The sequence below is a fragment of the Pelophylax lessonae genome, assembly GCF_965119305.1.
Source record: "Pelophylax lessonae genome assembly, chromosome: 4".
Taxonomy (NCBI): Eukaryota; Metazoa; Chordata; class Amphibia; order Anura; family Ranidae; genus Pelophylax; species Pelophylax lessonae.
The window spans coordinates 381,365,779-381,386,438 of NC_138771.1; the positions used below are offsets into that span (position 1 = coordinate 381,365,779).

At 42.5% G+C, this 20,660-nt stretch overlaps 1 protein-coding gene across 1 annotated transcript in view; it reads right to left on the minus strand.

The window, feature by feature from the left end:
* LCP2 (lymphocyte cytosolic protein 2) overlaps positions 1–20,660 on the minus strand; it is a 325,994-nt gene that overhangs the window by 242,567 nt on the left and 62,767 nt on the right. The window contains exon 3 of the mRNA XM_082256323.1: positions 6,491–6,537. Coding sequence (XP_082112449.1) covers positions 6,491–6,537 — 47 coding nt within the window. The remainder of the gene's footprint in view (positions 1–6,490; positions 6,538–20,660) is intronic.

Consider the following 20,660-nt stretch of genomic DNA (forward strand, 5'->3'; position numbering starts at 1 on the left):
CCTCTGGTCTCCGCATTCAGCTGACTCCAGCCCTCCTTCCTCTAGGACCCTGCACTTTCTGATTCCCAGCTCCACCCCCAGCTTCTTCCTTGGCAGCAACACAAAGAAAGGGGGGTGCACTGTGATGTAAGGGAGGGGGGCTCTTGACAACTGATGTAAGGAGGGGGTGCTCTGGACATCTAGTCTAACAGATACAACCAGCCCTTTGAGGGCAACCATAATGGTGATGCGGCCCGCTATTAAATTGAGTTTGACACCTCTGTTTTAGTTAAATCAGACCTAGTAGTAAATGCAAGATGTCTTATTATGCACTTCCTGCAACATTTACATAGTTCAGTTGCAGTGTTGTTACCCTTTACCATGCATTTCAGTAGTGCAATGCAAATATATCAAACTATTATATGTCATCACAAATTGAAAAAATAAAACAATGAAATCCAAGAGTGAGGCCAAAATTTGGATTCATGCACACCAAACGTTTTGCTAACTCTCCTAGACTTCTTTTTCTCCTGGCAGCAGTGAAGTTTCAGCTCTGTAGCATGTCCAGAACCATAAAAAAAAGATTGTTTGTATTAGAACACTTATAGTGTGTGTGTAACACTTGTGTATATATACCCGTATACACAAGTTCAGATGTTTTGCCTGCCTCCAAAAACCCCCAAAAAATGCCTGCAACAACACACCTGGGCTTTTTTTTTTTTTTGACGCTAGCGTTTTTTTTGGGCATTTTTTTGGGTTCTTTGGAAGCAGGCAAAACATCTGAACTTGTGTATAGTGGTATATATACAATAAAGGTGCATATATAATAATATCACAAACAAGATATACTACAACGCACTAGCAGCGCTAAGAGCATAAAAAAATATATATATAAATGCAGTCCACTGGGATAAAGTCCATGTGCTCATATGATCATGCAGTGTGCCCAGAATATTCTCTCCTGACAATCCAAGGTCGTGAGTATGTTGGTGAATACACCGGACCCTCCACCTCACCAATGTGCTCCCCCAAATCAGAAACACTCACCAGAAATCTGGTCAACAAGCGCCTGTAACATCAGCCTATCACAGGCTTAGAAACGATCTCCTCAGGAATTAACCAGGAGCGCCGGCACTTGAACCGTCTCAATCAGATCAATTCTTGTGGTATACCCACAGAAGGTTCCAATCAAACAGGGGTGGTACATGTGGAGATAATAACTCACATAGGGCAATATTGCATGGCTAAAACACCGCTTTATTATCCAAAAGAATACCCCCAGTAGCTGATGCACTTACAAATTAACAGAACAAAGCAAGCTTGTCATAAAAGATGAGGCATAACCTGCGTGCAGAGGCCGGTCCCGGTAGTAGCAGTTCGCCGCTGGTACCAAGCGATGGCGAGCCTCGGGTGCAGCATCGGACGCCGGTCTGCCTCGTGACCGCGTGACCACGCCCTGACGCGTTTCGTTAGCAAGTAACTTCGACAGAGGGCGTGGTCACGCGTGTACGGTCTACGCTATTTGACTGTACCAGAGGGGCGGAGGCACAATTCAGCCCAATGACGCTGGCTCTTCCAGCCTGTCGTCACTTCCGCCCACACAGGAAGTCATGTCATACAACACTGGCTTCCGCCCTTACAGAGCGTCACTGCCATCTCTGATCGAGGCTGTCCGATCCACACAGCGCCCCTAGGGACGAGCGGAACAAGCACTCGTCAGGTCATTAGCAGATCATATAGCCTGTATATACGTTTGTAGACATATACAATACACAGTACAATAGCGACATGTTGCAAATATAATCATGATAAAAATTGCGATTACCATTAAATATATATAATCGCTAATAAAACACATACAATGTTTAAATAGATAAAATATCCTAAAACCATTCATAAAAAAAAAAAAAAAAAAAATCATTACAAATCGAAATTAAAATTAAAATCATAATGAACTATAAAAACAGGGAAAGATATAAGGTAAAAGACCAAATCCTATGCTTCAAAAGGAAATTGCATATTAGAAAAGGGGAACATGATGTCAATAGTCGCTTATGAAACAGTTGATATCTAAGTCAACGTTTAACCCTTTGGGGTGCAGAGAGTTGGTCAAAAATATCCAATGAGTCTCGCGCTTGGATAACTCTCTTACTCTGTTTGAGCCCCTCCAAACAGGTTTGACATTTTCAATACCCCAAAATTTCAACTCACTAGGATCTTGATTGTGATGATTTTTGAAATGTAGGGAGACATTGTGGTCCTTATAACCATTTCGAATGTTTGCAATATGTTCTGAAATACGTATTGCAATAGTTCTTTTCGTTCTACCGATGTAAATTAAGCCACAAGGGCATTCCAAGCCATAAACAACATGTGTGGTATGGCAAGTGATGAGATCCTTGATGTCAAAGGTCTCACCATTCGCGGAAGAACTAAAAGAAGAAAACCCCCGCAGGTGGGTCCGCACCTGTCTGCATGTCTTGCAGCGACGACAGGCATAAAAACCTGTCCTGTCATCCCAAAACATGCAAGGCTTGGTAGGGGGGTCAAGGACCTTACACACCAGTTGGTCCCCAAAAGTGCGTGCTTTTTTGTATACAAAAGTGGGTGTAGGCGGGATGACATTACCCAAGATCCTATCCACACTCAAAACTCCCCAATGCTTCTTAATGATATCTTCAACTTCTTTATATTGGGAATTGTATTGCGTAAGGAAACTCCACTCCTGCTTATTCTCGGTTGGTCTCACTGTATCTGCAAGGCATTCCTGCCGAGAAATACCCAAAACTTCAGTGATGGTATTATCAAGCTTCCGCCCATCATAACCCTTCTCCAGGAAACGATGCCGGAGAACTTGTGCCTGAACTTGAACCTGTGCCGGTAGAACGAAAAGAACTATTGCAATACGTATTTCAGAACATATTGCAAACATTCGAAATGGTTATAAGGACCACAATGTCTCCCTACATTTCAAAAATCATCACAATCAAGATCCTAGTGAGTTGAAATTTTGGGGTATTGAAAATGTCAAACTTGTTTGGAGGGGCTCAAACAGAGTAAGAGAGTTATCCAAGCGCGAGACTCATTGGATATTTTTGACCAACTCTCTGCACCCCAAAGGGTTAAACGTTGACTTAGATATCAACTGTTTCATAAGCGACTATTGACATCATGTTCCCCTTTTCTAATATGCAATTTCCTTTTGAAGCTTAGGATTTGGTCTTTTACCTTATATCTTTCCCTGTTTTTATAGTTCATTATGATTTTAATTTTAATTTCGATTTGTAATGATTTTTTTTTTTTTTTTTTATGAATGGTTTTAGGATATTTTATCTATTTAAACATTGTATGTGTTTTATTAGCGATTATATATATTTAATGGTAATCGCAATTTTTATCATGATTATATTTGCAACATGTCGCTATTGTACTGTGTATTGTATATGTCTACAAACGTATATACAGGCTATATGATCTGCTAATGACCTGACGAGTGCTTGTTCCGCTCGTCCCTAGGGGCGCTGTGTGGATCGGACAGCCTCGATCAGAGATGGCAGTGACGCTCTGTAAGGGCGGAAGCCAGTGTTGTATGACATGACTTCCTGTGTGGGCGGAAGTGACGACAGGCTGGAAGAGCCAGCGTCATTGGGCTGAATTGTGCCTCCGCCCCTCTGGTACAGTCAAATAGCGGAGACCGTACACGCGTGACCACGCCCTCTGTCGAAGTTACTTGCTAACGAAACGCGTCAGTGCGTGGTCACGCGGTCACGAGGCAGAGCGGCGTCCGATGCTGCACCCGAGGCTCGCCATCGCTTGGTACCAGCGGCGAACTGCTACTACCGGGACCGGCCTCTGCACGCAGGTTATGCCTCATCTTTTATGACAAGCTTGCTTTGTTCTGTTAATTTGTAAGTGCATCAGCTACTGGGGGTATTCTTTTGGATAATAAAGCGGTGTTTTAGCCATGCAATATTGCCCTATGTGAGTTATTATCTCCACATGTACCACCCCTGTTTGATTGGAATCTTCTGTGGGTATACCACAAGAATTGATCTGATTGAGACGGTTCAAGTGCCGGCGCTCCTGGTTAATTCCTGAGGAGATCGTTTCTAAGCCTGTGATAGGCTGATGTTACAGGCGCTTGTTGACCAGATTTCTGGTGAGTGTTTCTGATTTGGGGGAGCACATTGGTGAGGTGGAGGGTCCGGTGTATTCACCAACATACTCACGACCTTGGATTGTCAGGAGAGAATATTCTGGGCACACTGCATGATCATATGAGCACATGGACTTTATCCCAGTGGACTGCATTTATATATATATTTTTTTATGCTCTTAGCGCTGCTAGTGCGTTGTAGTATATCTTGTTTGTGATATTATTATATATGCACCTTTATTGTATGTCATTTTATTTATAGCAGCAGCTTTGTTAGATATATTGTTTGTATCAAGCATTCATATATCTTTTATACAATAGATTTTAAGGTACTTGTATTTTAGCGCCGGTTGAGCAGGTGTTTATAGTCCCTCGTAGTGCCCCGCCTACTTGCTCCTTTTTTGGATAGTGGTATATATACCACTATACACAAGTTCAGATGTTTTTCCTGACTCCAAAGAACCCAAAAAATGCCCAAAAAAACGCTTGCTACTAAACCGGCAAGGTGTGAAAAGCGAGAAGCCACTAACCTGTTCTATACAGTAAGTGTTCTAATACAAACAATCTTTTTTTTATGGTTCTGGACATGCTACAGAGCTAAAACTTCTCAGGTACACTTTTTAGACCCCCCAGATACTAAATCCAAAGAATTTTTTTTTTTTTTTTTTTTCAATAATTGTCTCTCTATCAAAAATGACAATTTTTAAGAACTTTTTTGTGTGATTTTGTGTCTGGTGGGTCTAAAAGGTGTACCTGTGAAGTTTCAGCTCTGTAGCATGTCCAGAACCATAAAAAAAAATATCATTTGTATTAGTGCAATTATAGAACAGGTTAGTGGCTTCTCGCTTTTCACACCTTGCCGGTTTAGTAGAAGGCGTTTTTTTGGGCATTTTATTGGGTTCTTTAGAGGCAGGCAAAAAATCTGAACTTGTGTATAGTGGTATATATACCCGTATACACAAGTTCAGATGTTTTTCCTGCCTCCAAAGAACCCAAAAAAATGCCCAAAAAAACACCTGCTATTAAACCGGCAAGGTGTGAAAAGCGAGAAGCCACTAACCTGTTCTATAAGTGACAAAATACAAATTATCTTATTTTTTTATGGTTCTGGACATGCTACAGAGCTGAAACTTCACATGTACGCTTTTTACACACCCCAGATACTAAATCCAAAGAATTTTTTTTTATTTTATTTTTTTTTTTAATTTTTCCAATAATTGGCTCTCTATCAAAAATGACAATTTTTAAGAACTTTTTTTTGTGTGATTAATAGTCCCTGGGGCATGACCCAGAACCCTAGGCACTTTTTAGGGGCATTTATTGGGTTTTAGGGCTTTAAAAGTGTGTTTTTTGATTACCGAAGTTCGGTTTCCCATTGATTTCAATGGGGTTCTGAAATCCGGGCCGAACTTTCGGGTAGTTCGGATGTTCTGGCCGAACCAAACTTTTCAAAAGTTCGATCATCCCTACCAAACACCCCTAGCAGCAGCAGAAAAAATGTCCAGTGTGCATGAGGCCTTAAAATGACCTTGCAAACATAGCCTTATTATAGTATATATGACCTAGTGTGAGCTATATGTTCCATGCTAAGTGCATGTATGCTAAGTAACGTGCAAGTATTTATTTATTAAATTGATATTACTATTTTAACAATACCTTTATTTGCCTTTGTCTTCAGAAGCCAGCACCATCTTAGTGCAGGCATCATCCAGAGTTAGCAAGTCATTTCTGTCCTGAGATGTTTTTATGTAAATCTTGATGCCTGTACAGTTATTGGTTGTGCCTCTCACTTTTTGACTTGCAAAAAAGTGGTATATTACAGTCACTCGATTAAGGAAGACTGAGGAAATGACTCCTCCTGGCAGTCACAAATTGATGAAATCATCCTTTTGGGTTCATTTTCTCAGTTTAGGCACAGTCACTGAACCGGGGCTCAAAGAACAAGGTACAGCTTTTTTAGGAAATTACAAATTCCGTCATGCAGTCTTGTAAGGCTACTGATGTGATCTGATATTTGAGATGTCAGTTCCTACTAGAAATGAATAGCATTTTTTTTTTCAGTAGCATTCTTTATCTATGAAATTGATCGCATTGTCACTGAAAAGGTTATGTTTTTCCCTTTACTGAGGAGAATGCAGGGCTGCTCACTCGGAATCAGAATGTGGTACGTTAGTTGGACTTCTGTATTTTCTTATCCCCCCTCTTATAAATATAAATTTCAAAGATGCAGTACTAACTACAAATACTCCTACACTAACTAATTCCCATGATAATGTCTAAGTGATCAAAAAGAGCAAGGTTTCACATCTCTGAATTTTTTCCTTGTGATTTTAAAATATGTAGGCGTGTACTTACGGTACGCTTATTTTTGGAAACTTCTGCATGTCACTTTCAGTCATCTCCTGTAGCAAAAGAAAATAAAAAATTGATTATTTATTTGCATTAATATGACTTTATTACATACTGTATATATTGCTTTATATTTTCAAAAGTTCACTTGATGTTAAGCAAATTCAAGTTAAAGAGAAATTTAAATGGACCTTCACCCAAACCCCCCTCATCACCTAAATATATTTATATTTTGGGGGTGCAGGTACCTGGTTTTGACCTGTTTCTCTCTCTCTCTCTCTGCCCCCCCCCCCCCCTCCACCCACAGCCTTCTAAGACATGTCACTGATCACAGATTGCTGCAGGACCATTCACAAAGGGCAGGACGGCTTGCGCACGCACAGTGGGAAGCCTGCAGTGTCGCCCAAGGACTCACAGCCAGCTTCCCTTAGTAAACATGCTGGTGCCAGGGATCTGAAGACCGGCGAAGAACTGGCCCAGGTGAGGATGGCACTGGATCGTTGGACAGGTGAAGGTCCTCAAAAATTAGCAGCTACAGTATTAGTAGTTGCAGTCTTTTAATTTTTTTCATACTGTACAGCATAAAGAGTCTCTTTAAGGTTTAAAGGATGAAACATTTCAAATAAAAGAAATTGCCACACTAGAGATACTTGTTATAAAAATTACAATGTATATAGTACTGCATATATAGTACTGCATATATATATATATATATATATATTTAGTATCTCACAAAAGTACACCCCTTACATTTTTCAAATATTTTATTATACCTTTTCATGTGACAACACTGAAGAAATGACACTTTGCTACAATGAAAAGTAGTGAGTGTACAGCTTGTATAACAGTGTAAATTTGCTGTCCCCTCAAAATAACTCAACACACAGCCATTAATGTCTAAAACGCTGGCGACATAAGTGAGAACACCCCTAAGTTAAAATGTCCAAATTGGGCCCAAAGTGTCAATATTTTGTGTGGCCACCATTATTTTCCATCACTGCCTTAACCCTCTTGGGCATGGAGTTCACCAGAGCTTCACAGGTTGCCACTGGAGTCCTGTTCCACTCCTCTATGATGACATCACGGAGCGAGTGGATGTTAGAGTTCTTGGGCTCCTCCACCTTCCTTTTGAGAATGCCCCACAGATGCTCAATAGGGTTTAGGTGTGGAGACATGCTTGGCCAGTCCATCACCTTTTCCAAGGCCGTGGTCGTATTGAAGGTGTGTTTGGGGTCGGTATCATGTTGAGATACTGCCCTGCGGCCCAGTCTCCGAAGGGAGGGTATCATGCTTTGCTTTAGTATGTCACAGTACATGTTGGCATTCCTGGTTCCCTCAATTAACTGTAGCTTCCCAGTGCCGGCAGCACTCAGGCATCCCCAGACCATGACACTCCCACCATCATGCTTGACTGTAGGCAAGACACACTTGTCTTTGCACTCCACACCTGGTTGCCGCCACACACGCTTGACCCCATCTGAACCAAATAAGTTTATCTTGGTCTCATCAGACCACAGGACATGGTTCCAGTAATCCATGTCCTTAGTCTGCTTTTCTTCAGCAAATTGTTTGCGGGCTTTCTTGTGCATCATCTTTAGAAGAGGCTTCTTTCTGGGACGACAGCTATGCATACCAATTTGATGCAGTGTCTGGCCTTATGGTCTCAGCACTATAACAAGAAAAAAAAATGAGGATTGTAAGAGGTGCTTGAAAGTCAGCCAGCCCCCAGTCTGATGTACTCACCCTCCAGTCTGTCACCAACCAAATAGACCTGTCTCTTGGTACAAAGAACAGGGGTTTAGTTGACACACATTTGCAAACGCATGTGAAAGCTGCAGAGCCACTTCACGGCACCCTGTTAAATCTGCAGTCCTAACACTCCTAATTTAGTGTCCTCACACTGGAGGCACATGGCTGCTAATGGATGGATGGGGGAACAGGTGAGAGGGAGACAGCCCAACCTCCCCCAACCCACCCTCATCCATGACTGGCTGTTGTCTCAAAAACTCAACTAATAAGGTTATAATGATGGTACAAACTGGAAGAGACCAGCTGAAAAGCATTACACCTTAAAAAAAAAAAAAAAAAAAAAAGAATTTAGGGAAATTAGGGATTGAAAGACATTGTGCTTTACAGGCCATGCCCCATACATAAAATCCCTTCCTATCTTTGTACTGCATCCACCAAGGGGATGGAGGTGTAATGCTTTTCAGCTGGTCTCTTCCAGTTTGTACCATCATTATAACCTAATTAGTTGAGTTTTTGAGACAACTGCCAGTCATGGATGAGGGTGGGTTGGGGGAGGTTGGGCTGTCTCCCTCTCACCTGTTCCCATATGTTTATGGTCTCAGCACTGACAGCACGTGCACTGAACTTCTTTGGTCAACCATGGCGATGCCTGTTCTGAGTGGATAACGTACAAGAAAGAGAATACACCCCCCCAGGATCATGTTGCTGTGTAGTAACACTGCCAGCAAAATTGGGAAGCCGACTCACCTAAAAAAGGTGGTGCCTAGCCATTCAAACTCCAGAACACAGACAGTAGCTGAAAAGGAAATGGGGAACAGAAACCCGAAGGAGTTCTACAGTGGAGGAAGGGACTCAGGCAGACTGCAGTGACCTCATGTAAAACAATCTTTATTGTTGCAAAATATGTTAAATCAAACACAGATATCAATAAGAGCAGACTACACAGAAGGGCTAAAAAACACACAACCCAGGATCACTCATACACCAGTATGATACAGTAAATAGAGCAAGTAGAAATAAAACTGCACTGTGTATTGATCTTGCCACAATGAGATGCAGTAAACCTCAGCAGTGTCAGCTAGGTATCAGCTGTACAAACCTAATGAGAGCATCTGCACTCACCAATTGCCAATGACCTATTAAGTGTAAGCTTGTGTATATGTAGTAATAAAGAGTTCCCTCCTGAAACCCTGGATCAGCTGAGTGTCTCTCGTACTAAGGGGCTGGCTCTGGTACTGGTCAAACAAACAGTCACAAGGGGGAGAGATTCCGTAGGGATGGATGGGCAGAGCCGTATCAAATGCAGGAGGACTGAAGGTGAGACGGGGCCAAGCCCAGACAGGGTAATAAAATACTCACTGTTTCGTGGGTAAGAATACCACGGATAGCGGGGTCACTCTGGCTGGTGCTGCAAGCGTTGCTAGCCAAATTCACTGATTCACAGATTCACACAAATTCACAGATGCCACTTTGTTGAATCCCATTAGGGAGATAGTCCAAAAACATTCATCCATTTAGATCAGGGTGATCTTGATTGTTTAAATAAGCTTCATAGAGGCCCAAAATGACTTCCTTAGTGATAGCCGATCAAGTACATGCGAGGGCTCCAGAGATCAGATCCAAGGGGGGCAGGGAGGATAGCACAGAGGTGCAGGAGTGAGTCGGGGAGGCAGAGGCACACGCACTGATGCAATTTGTCCACTAGGTGGCGTGGACTTCCTCAGGGTATTGTGTTCACCTGTCTTAATCCAAGAGGGATAATTGATCAGTCCCGCCCCAATTTGAAATTGATTGGGATGTTAACCCCTTCGAGGGGCACAGGTGAAGGAAGTGTGTGAGAAAAGGATTCTTATTTCTGTACACAAGATGGCGCTATACAAAAGCCTTCCTTTTCTCACACACTTCCTTCACCTGTGCCCCTCGAAGGGGTTAATATCCCAATCAATTACAAATTATTATTAGATTATTCCGGAGGACTTATAAGCCCGACAAGACAGATGAACCAATACCCTGATGCAACTCTTGTTTAGGAGAATCTACCACCCTTCAGTGAATTTGGCTAGCAAGGATAAAGAGACTCTCTGAACTGCAGCTTGCAGCACCAACCAGAGTCACCCCGCTATCTGTGGTATTCTTACCCACAGAACAGTGAGTACTTTATTGCCCTGTGTGGGCTTGGCCCCATCTCATCTTCAGTCCTCCTGCATTTGATGCGGCTCAGCCCATCCATCCATAACTATGGAATTTCGCCCCCTTGTAACTGTTTAACACTGTGTACCAGAGCCGGCCCCTTACTACGAGAGACAGACACTCAGCTGATCCAGGGTTTCAGGAGGGAACTTTTTATTACTACATATACACAAGCTCACACTGCAGGGATCGTTGGCAATTGATGAGTGAAGATGTCCTCATTAGGTTTGTACAGCTGATACCTAGCTGACACTGCTGAGGTTTCCTGCATCTCACCGTGGCCAGATCAATACACTGTGCAAGTTTTTTGCTACTTGCTCTATTCGCTATGTCAGACTGGTGTATGAGTGATCCTGGGACCTTCTAACACTAACTAGTCACAGGACACCGGGGAGGGAAAATGGCTAATTGGGCCCAATTTGGACATTTTCACTTAGGGGTGTACTCACTTTTGTTGCCAGTGGTTTACATATTAATGGATGTATGTTGCATTTATTTTGAGGGGACAGCAAATTTACACTGTTAAACAAGCTGTACACTCACTGCTTTACATTGTAGCAAAGTGTCATTTCTTCAGTGTTGTCACATGAAAAGATACAATAAAATAGTTACAGAAATGTGAGGGGTGTACTCACTTTTGTGAGATACTGTATATATATAGATATATAAATAAATAAAAGACACGCTACCAAAAATGATATTGCCTATAAAAGTATCACCTTGGACATTTTCATGTTGGGTTTTGTTTGCTTTTTGTTTTAGTAATAGATTTGTGCATTTATTTTTTTATCCTTATTTCTTATTTTTACTTGTGATACTACAGTGATCAACAGAAATATGGTCTTTAATGTTAACGTAATAACCGATCTCTGCAAAGTGATTTAAATAAAGTATAAGAAAACATACAAAATAACTGATTGTATACATCCCTTTGATATGACACATTGGTTCTTTTCCATAGTCACATTGAATTTACCTTTCTGTGGTCAAAGGTTTCAAGTGACTGTAGTATAAATATACACATATCTGTAAGTTCCTATTTCCATTGAGTCGGTGTCATAGCATAACCTGTGCCATGAAGACAAAAGAACACTCCAAGCATCTCAATGTAAAGGTAAGTGAAAAACACAAGACAGGATGGATAAAACAAAAATTCCAAGTCACTAAATATATCTCTTGAAGTACAATGAGATCGAGCATGTTATCGAAACACAACAAAAAATATATATTACATGGAATCTTACCAGTTATTAGATGAGTTGGCTGCATTAGTATTCCGACATGCATCCTTTATTTTCAACTGATGATCTTAAAGCGGAACTCCACCCAAAAGAAGAAGTTTCGCTTTAAGGGTTTGCCCCCCCCCCTCTTCTTGCACAATTGGCATTTTTAAGGAGGGGGGGGGAGCAGGTACCCAATTTTGACAGGTACATGTTCCCACTTCCATTCCGAGCGCCGCGCAACAGAAGTTCTCCTCCCTGCCTCCCCCTGCAGTCTTCTGGGATACGGACAGGTCCCAGAAGACTGTATCCACCAATCCAGGATGCACCACGCGACTCGCTAATGTGCAGTGGGCACCCGGCTGTGAAGCCGCAAGCTGTTGGACAGAGGATGGAGGATAAAGATGGCTGCCACCGCCACTCACTGTGGGACAGGTGAGTGGCTGTTTATCAAAAGTCAGCAGCTACAATTTTTGTAGCTGCTGACTTTAATTTTTTTTTTAACCACTTGCCGGCCGCCGCACGACTATTTACTGCGGCGGTCAGCCCCTACTGGGCAAAGCGACATAGTACTACGTCGCTCATCCACGAGCCTCTAGGGGGCGAGCGCACGCTGCCGGAGGCACGTTTCCGCCCCCGCCCAGTCACGAACATCCCAGCGCGAGTGACCGGCGGCTCCGATGTCCGCCGGCCACTTGTGATCTCCCGCAGGAGAGGTAGAAAGGCATGCAGCTAATGTAAACAAAGCCACCTGTCATTCTCCCTGGTGTAACTGCAGAGATCATACGATCCTGCTATGTAGGATCATATGTCTCTGTGGTTACATCACAAGCCACGCCCCCCCACAGTTAGAATCACGCCCCTAGGGATACATTTAACCCACTGGTCACCAATAAAGTTAAGCCCTTTCCTGCCAGTGTCATTTTTACAGTAACAGTGCACATTTATAGCACTGATTACTGTAGTAATGTCACTGGTACCCCCAAAAGTGTCAAAAATGTCAGTCAAGGGTCTGATCTGTCTGCCGCAATGTCGTAGTCCCGCAAAAAAAAAAATGCAGATCGCCGCCATTACTAGGTAAAAAAAAAAAAAAACAATAAAAATGACATACTGTAAATCTTTCCCGTAGATAGTAAATGCAATAACTTTTGTGCAAACCAATCAAAATACACTGATTTTTTTCACCAAAAATATGTAGGAGAAAACAAATTGGCCTAAAATGTTAAAAAATTTTGATTTTTACATTTTTTTGGGGGGAATTTCATATAAAAAAAATGTGAAAAATATTGTTATTTTTTTCAAAATTGTTGCTATTTTTTTGTTTATAGCGCAAAAAGTAAAAATCGCACAGGTGATCAAATACCACCAAAAGAAAGCTCTGTTTGTGTGGAAAAAAAGGACGTCAATTTCATTTGGGTACAGCGTCGCACGACCACGCAATTGTCCGTTAAAGTCACACAGTGCCGAATCGCAAAATAGGCCCTGGTCTTTGAGCAGCCAAATCCTCCGGGGCTTAAGCGGTTAAAGGGGCCTGGAGCTCCTTTTTAATAATAACATACTTTCTGTCCTAGGGTGACTACTCACTCGCCATACTGTACCAATGGCATTGTCACCCTCATCCAGAAAGTGTTTTACAACTTACAGAGGGTGTCGGTGTTCAGAGAGAACTTGGAATAATGCTAAATGATAACTGCCTGTGGCAGATGCAGATAACAAAGCAAATTATCAGCAACACAGGATTTCTGGCAGGATTAACCAATATTTTTGCACCTATACAACAGATATAACCCAATGCTTTCAATAGTATAGATCAGAGACCAAAGGGGAGCAAACAAGAGAAGTTCATTGTTGGGTTCACAAACACTTTAAGAAAAGGAAGTATTGCACAGTCTGAAATCTGCTAAGAATAGGCCATACATCAAAACTGAATGACAATACATGAAAAAGACTAGTGGAAGGAGGCCACCAAGAGACTTATTACAACCTTTAGGCTTCTTTAACACTTGTGCGACTTAGATATCTGACTTCTGAGACCAAAAGTTGCAAGACATGTGAAATGCCATGTATCTCTATGGGAGCTGTTCCAATTAGCACTACTGAAGTCGTTGCGACTTCAGAAAAGGTTCCAGCACTACTTTGATTCACTATACAATATTGTGAAGGCGCCAAAACCCAACTATACACAATACTAATAAAAATTAATATAAACTGCTGCCCCTTTACATGTGAGTGAACACATACAAAATTGTACAATAAAAAGTAAAACAGGCGCTGTTTAAAAAGTGCTCAAATCATACCCACACTGTGTATAAAATGTGAATGATGGAATAAGAATGAATAAATTAATGAAACTATAAATGTAAATCACCTACAACCCATAGAGAATATGTCAATGTGCCAAAAACATTTTTATAAACATCTATGTGATAGGTACCAAGCGGATATTGACATATATAAAAAAATTATATAGTGAAAAACTACAATAGCATAGACAGTCCAAAAAAATTTCTTTCTTTTGGTGAATAAAGTCCAATGATGAATATTGAAAGTAGATGACGGCAGAAGACACCTTCACCATGTGCAGAAGTGATGCTTTCACCCTGTGAATAGTGTAAAGCCCCGTACACACGCGTCCGATCTGCCGATTTTCGGCTTGTTAGTATGATGCTTCCGACAACCGACTCCGACTTTTCGGCCGAAAAAAATCTGGTGTGCAGACTATAAAATTTTTGTTGGCCGTCAAAACACTGCCGATTTTCGTGCAGTCAGTACAGATTTCGACAGGGAAAAATCTGATGAGCAAGACTGGGCATGCTCAGAGAAGAAAGAACACAAAGAAAGCAAACCAACACATGACATCACTTCTGAAGTAGATTTTTGTTGGGCGAGAAAATTCGTGTGCAGTCTAGGCACATTCCAACCAACAAAAAACCACTCTGGACAAAAGTCGGACGATCGGTCGGCCGATAATCGTTGCGTGTGTACGGGGCTTTAAACTCATATATGCTCACCAGAATAATTCAGGCCACCAGGACCTATATCGCTTATATATAGATAAATGCTCAATCCACTGCCACACCATGTATGGCTGCCCGCAGCTCATGAATACATGAGGAACATAGAAAAAGGATAACGTAATCCCATTTTTATTGCCAAAAAATAAAAAATAGAGGATGATACTGCTTACATTGAAAAGTGCCCAACCTGGCACTGGTGAGAACCGCCACAAAGATTTAGGAAACCGACATTACACTCCGTTTCCACAGCTGACTCCCCTGCGCCCTGTGGTCGTGGCCGGCGTGCGTTCCACAGGAGCTGGATATGACGTCACTGGATAAACCGGAAGTTCAGAAAACAACCAGACCACAATGCATTTCGCAAATCGCGTCTTCACTACTTTGATTCAACTTCAATGCCAGAGAGTGTAAAAGTCTTATTAAAATCACTTCAAAGTCATATTAAAGTCGGTCTCCAAAGATGCACTGAAAATCACGCAAATTTGAAGTCTTCAAAGTTCACTTTGCAATGAATACATAATCATCTGCAAAGAAAATAATAAAAAAAAAAAAAAAAGCATTTTTGCTTGCACATGATTGGATAATGGAAGTTAGCGGAGCTAACCCTCTTTTTACTAAGTTCTAGTGAGACTGCACTTGCAAAGTGCACAGTCTATTTGCCTTTATTAAAGTGGTTATTAAGCTTTACGTTTTTTTTTTTTTACCTTAATGCATTCTATCCATTAGGGTAAAAAGCCTGTGCTGCATGTGTTCCTCGTCACCCCTCGTATATTTACCTGAGCCTTATCCGGATCCAGCAATGTGCATGAGAGCAGTGGCTCTCCCGCCTCTGTCCCCACCTCACTGCACAGATTGATAGCAACAACAGCCATTGGAGCCCGCCCGCTGTAGACAAGGCAGCTCAGGAGTGAGCTTGCATGAGTGCCCTACAGGGAGTAGTTTCCTATGGGGGCCTGCTGAAGAGGAGGAGCGAGGAGCGCCCGTGGTGGGCCACAGAGGAAGAGGATCGGAGCCAGATTTCCCACTAGGCACTATAGGCATGTTCCTATAGGCACCCTTCCTAGAGGGGCATCTGTTTGTATGAGTTCTTGTTTCTTTTTCTTTTAACCCTTTCGCTGCCAGGTTCAAACGTTGTACATACCTGACAGTGGGGGGATTTTACACACAATTCGGTGGCTGCAGCCACCGGGATTGTGTGTAAAACTGACAGGCAGACTCCTGCCTGTCAGGTGGAAGTATTCGGGTGGCTGCACTGCCGCTCGATTGCTTCCACATAACCCCGGTACCTGCGCCCCCGCCGCACATGCCCCTATTTGTTCTGGGCTGAGCTTGCCCATCTGTGGGCCCAGGACTGACTTGGCGGGTAGTGGGGAGGGGGAAGAGTGGAGATACGTCCGCTCTCCTCCCCTTTTTTCTGTGACCCAGAAAGCAACATGTATGACGTCGCTTCTGGACCACCTTGTCGCTTTCCCAGGCTAGCCGGGAAGGAATGGATTACAATGTGATGTGCATTGCATTACATTAACCACTTAAGCCCCGGAAGATTTTACCCCCTTCCTGACCAGGGGTTTTTTTGCGATTTTTTACTGCGTGACTTTAACGGACAATTGCGCGGTCGTGCGACGCTGAAACGAATTTCACGTCCTTTTTTTCCCACAAACAGAGCTTTCTTTTGGTGGTATTTGATCACCTGTGCGATTTTTTGATCATGCGCTATAAACAAAAAAATAAGCGTAATTTTTGCAAAAATAACAATATTTTTCACTTTTTTTTATATGAAATTCCCCCCAAAAAAAATGTAAAAATCTAAATTTTTTAACATTTTCGGCCAAATTGTTTTACACTACATATGTTTGGTAAAAAAATCGCAAAAAGCGTATTTTGATTGGTTTGCGCAAAAGTTATCGCGTTTACTAACAAAGGGAAAGATTTTTGTCATTTTTGGTGTTTTTTTTTTAACGAGTAATGGCGGCGATCTGCGATTTTTTTTTTGCGGTACTGCGACATTGCGGCGGACAGATCGGACCCTAGACTGACATTTTTGACACTTTTGGGGGTACCAGTGACATTACTGCAGTAATCAGTGCTATATATATGCACTGTTACTGCAAAAATGACACTGGCAGGGAAGGGGTTAACTGTATTGGAGAGGGAGGGGTTAAGTGTGTCCTAGGGGCGTGATTCTAACTGTGCAGGGAAATGTCTCCTAGTGTAAAAACAAAGATCAACGGTTCTACATAGCAGAACCGTCTGATCTTCATTTTTACACAGGGGAGAATGACAGGCGGCTTGTTTACATAAGCCGCCTGCCTTTCTCCCGCTGTACCGGCGATCGTAGTGTGACCGGCGGACATCGGGTCCGCCAGTCACACTCCCGCACTCCTCCGTGAACGAGCCGAGGCGGGCGCGCGCCTCGGCGGGCGCGCGCTCGCCCGCTATTGGCTCTAAAAGGAGTGACAGGCGAGTGACGTTATTTAACGTCACTCTGCCTGGCCGGGGCTGACCGCCGCAGTAAATTTACTTGCGGACGTCGGCAAGTAGTTAAGTGGAGCCCAGAGCAGACATGAAGGATCTTTTAGACCCTGCATGTCTCAAAGAGAATCTGTAAATTAAAAATCTTCACTTTTTGTCCCCTACGTGATAAGAAAAAAAAAAAAAAGGAAAATAAGGAAAACATTTTTTTGCAAAAAAAAAAAAGTTACACCCAAGCACATAAAAATCCCCCCGAAAATTTTTTTGAGGCCCCCCTACCCCCCATATACACACATATGAAATGTTGATTGCGATGCATGTTACATATTGACGCACACCCTGGAGTGAGAGCAGTAATTCTAGCACCAGACCTCTTCCATAACCATAAACTGATGACCTATAGGGGGCTTTTGAAGCATCGCCTATAGAAAATATAGGGTACTGAAGTATGTACCATTTCACAGGCACACACAAATTTAAGGTTTGACATGTTAGGTATCTATTTACTCGTATTTTATATTGTACCAAAAATTTGGTTAGTTTATTGCATTTGTTTGCCCTAAAATTCACTTTATTGTGTTTTTTTTTAATGGAAATTTTTGCATTTCCTAGACTTTTTCAGTAATTTATCAAGGAAAAAAAGTTGCTCTTACTATCTTTTTTTCTTTTTTTGGAGAGCGTTTCAGAATTCTCTGCCTATAGGCTCCTGAGGTGTAAATCCGGCACAGATTGCACAGAGCAGGTAAGCCCCCGTTCACATTAGGTCGCTCCGACTTCGGGGGCGACCTGTGAAGTCGCGTGCAGCGCGACTTCGGCGCGACTTGCACGGACTTCACATAATGAAAGTCTATGCAAGTCGCCTCCAGGTCACCCCGAAGTAGTACAGGACCCTTTTTCTAAGTCGGAGTGACTTGTGTCGCTCCTATTAGAACGGGTCCTGTACTACACAGTGGGAGCGACAGTGCACGACTTGTCAGGCTGACCAAGTCGCCTGACAAGTCGTGCCAGTGTGAATGGACTCTTAATATGACATGTTTATTATTTGAAACAAAAATAAAAAAACAAACCTTTAGTGCCGGGTCACACTTGTGCGATGCGGGAAGGCTGCGAATTTGCAGCCTGTTCCCGCATCGCAAACGCACATCTGGCAGTTCACACTGCCATATGCGATACGCAGGGGGTGTCAATTAAATGTTAACGACACCCCCAGTTTGATCGCATATCGCAGTGCGATCTGACAGTTCGCACAGGATCGGATCGCACAAGTGTGAACCACTGTGCGATCCGATCCTGATACGGCTGAAAAAAAGGGTCCTGTGCGACTTTTGTGCGGGTGCAGTGCGAATTTAGCCATACAAAGTGTATGGCTGAATTCGCACTGCACATCCGATCGCATGTAATGAAGGAGCAGTGCGCTCCGATATTACATGCGATCGCCGCACATGCTACAGTGTGAACCGTACTTAGGCGTTTTTTTCTGCAGCCAATAAACTCCCCAACATGTCACACATAGGCTGTTAGCAGCTATTTGGCAGGGGCATTTTCTCGCTGGAAAAAAACCCTAGTGGGTTTCGAGATGAGTTTTTCAGCTGTAAAAAAGCTCTAACTCTGAAAAAGCTGAAAACAGCTTAAAAATGCTGAAAAACTTCGCTATTCAGCGTTTATCAGCATTTTAAAACCTTAAAGCGGAGTTCCGCCTCCCCCTCCAAAAATTAAAAGTCAGCAGCTACACATACTGAAGCTGCTGACTTTTAATATTAGGAAACTTACCTGTCCTGGAGTCCAGCGATGTTGGCACCGCAGCCGATGTTTCCATCGGCTGTCGGGTGCTGCCGCCGCCATTGCCAGTAAGGGAACCCGGCAGTGAAGCCTTGCGGCTTCACGGGCGGGTCCCAACTGCGCATGCGCGAAGCACGCTGCGCATTTCTTCTGGCTTGGTGGCGGAGGAGGGGGACGGCGCCGCGGCGCCGTATCCCGGAAGTGGGAAGGGTACCTGTTAAAAACAGGTACCCGTTCCCCCCTCCCTCCTGAAAGGTGCCAAATGTGACACCGGAGGGGGGGTAGGAAACAAAAAAGTGGAAGTTCTACTTTTGGGTGGAACTCCGCTTTAAGCTTTTGCGGGAGTATAATTTTGTTAAAAAAAAAAGCTCAAAAACGCTACTGCAGCTATAGCTTTCTACAGCTAACGCTAGTGGCTTTTTTTATATCGTCCAATGTGCATGAGGCCTTAATGTTACTTTAAATCAGTCCCTATGCATAACATTTTGGGAAAGTGCAAAAATAAAGCCACTATCAATGAAAACTTAAAGGACATCTCATGAACAGTTTGCCAAAATGCAAATTGAAAATTAGCGGAAAAAAATTCTATGATCTGTTGAGACAAAAATTGAGAGGTTAGACTAAAAATAGTTTGGAGTGAGTCAAGCATTGCACATCATCATAAACACAGTTTCCAGTGGTGGTTACAGTATCATGATGTGAGAAAAAAAAATGGAATTATGTGGAAATAAAGTATGCAAAGAGCGGAACAAAAAAAGCATATATAAAAAGCAGTAATACAAATTTGATAATAAAAACAATAAGTGGCTGGTGTGATTGCTAAAATACCAACAAGATACCAAATACAGATACAGATGATTGCATATAAATTGTTGGTCTCATAGGAGAGCCACTACAAACACAAGACCCCGACGCATTTCAGAATGAGTCCTTCTTCAGGGGTTAAGTAACAGAGAGGTAAGTATCTGTTCTATAAACGAAAAAATATGTAAATACAGGCTCATAAAACCAAGACAACCACATATGTGCATAACATACATGTTCTTATAAGGCAAAAGGCATCTGTACAACAACCAAAAGGATGAAAAACCAACAGCGACATCCCTCCCAACGGCAGGTAGGCAATTAGTCCCAAAATACAATGAGGGAAGCTCAAAGCAAGGACCAAAGGGGGGGAGGAAAAGGGCCTTACCATGTCAAGAATCTGCACCAAAGCAGGGTAGAGGGGTCCACACCGGCCTCATCTGCTCGTGTCCGGAACAGATGGGAGCAGATTAGCAATGAGCCCAGCGTGCGTTCCAGAGCAGTCCTCTGAGCACAAGGCGTGTGGCCCCACCCAGAGGAGAGGGATGACGTCCTGCCATCACACCAGCCACTTATTGCTTTTATTATTATTGTAACAATAAAAATTTGTATTACTGCTTTTTATATATGCTTTTTGTTACGTTCTTTGTATACTTTTGGTCCACATAATCCCAATACATTTTTTTTTTTTTTTTTTTGGGGGGCGTTCTTTTCTCATTTCTGCCTATCTAACTAATGATAATATTGGCTCTTCAGCATTGTAAAGGATTGCTTTGCCAGGGTGTTGGCCGATTTATGTAGGATATTCTATATGTACATAGTTTTTAATGTGTACTAGGCCTAACAGAGCTGGCAGACAAGTTGCATTTTACATATCAAAAGGGTCAAAGGAGTTACCTACAGACAGAGATGTATAGTAACTAAGTAGAACTACTTCACTACTGT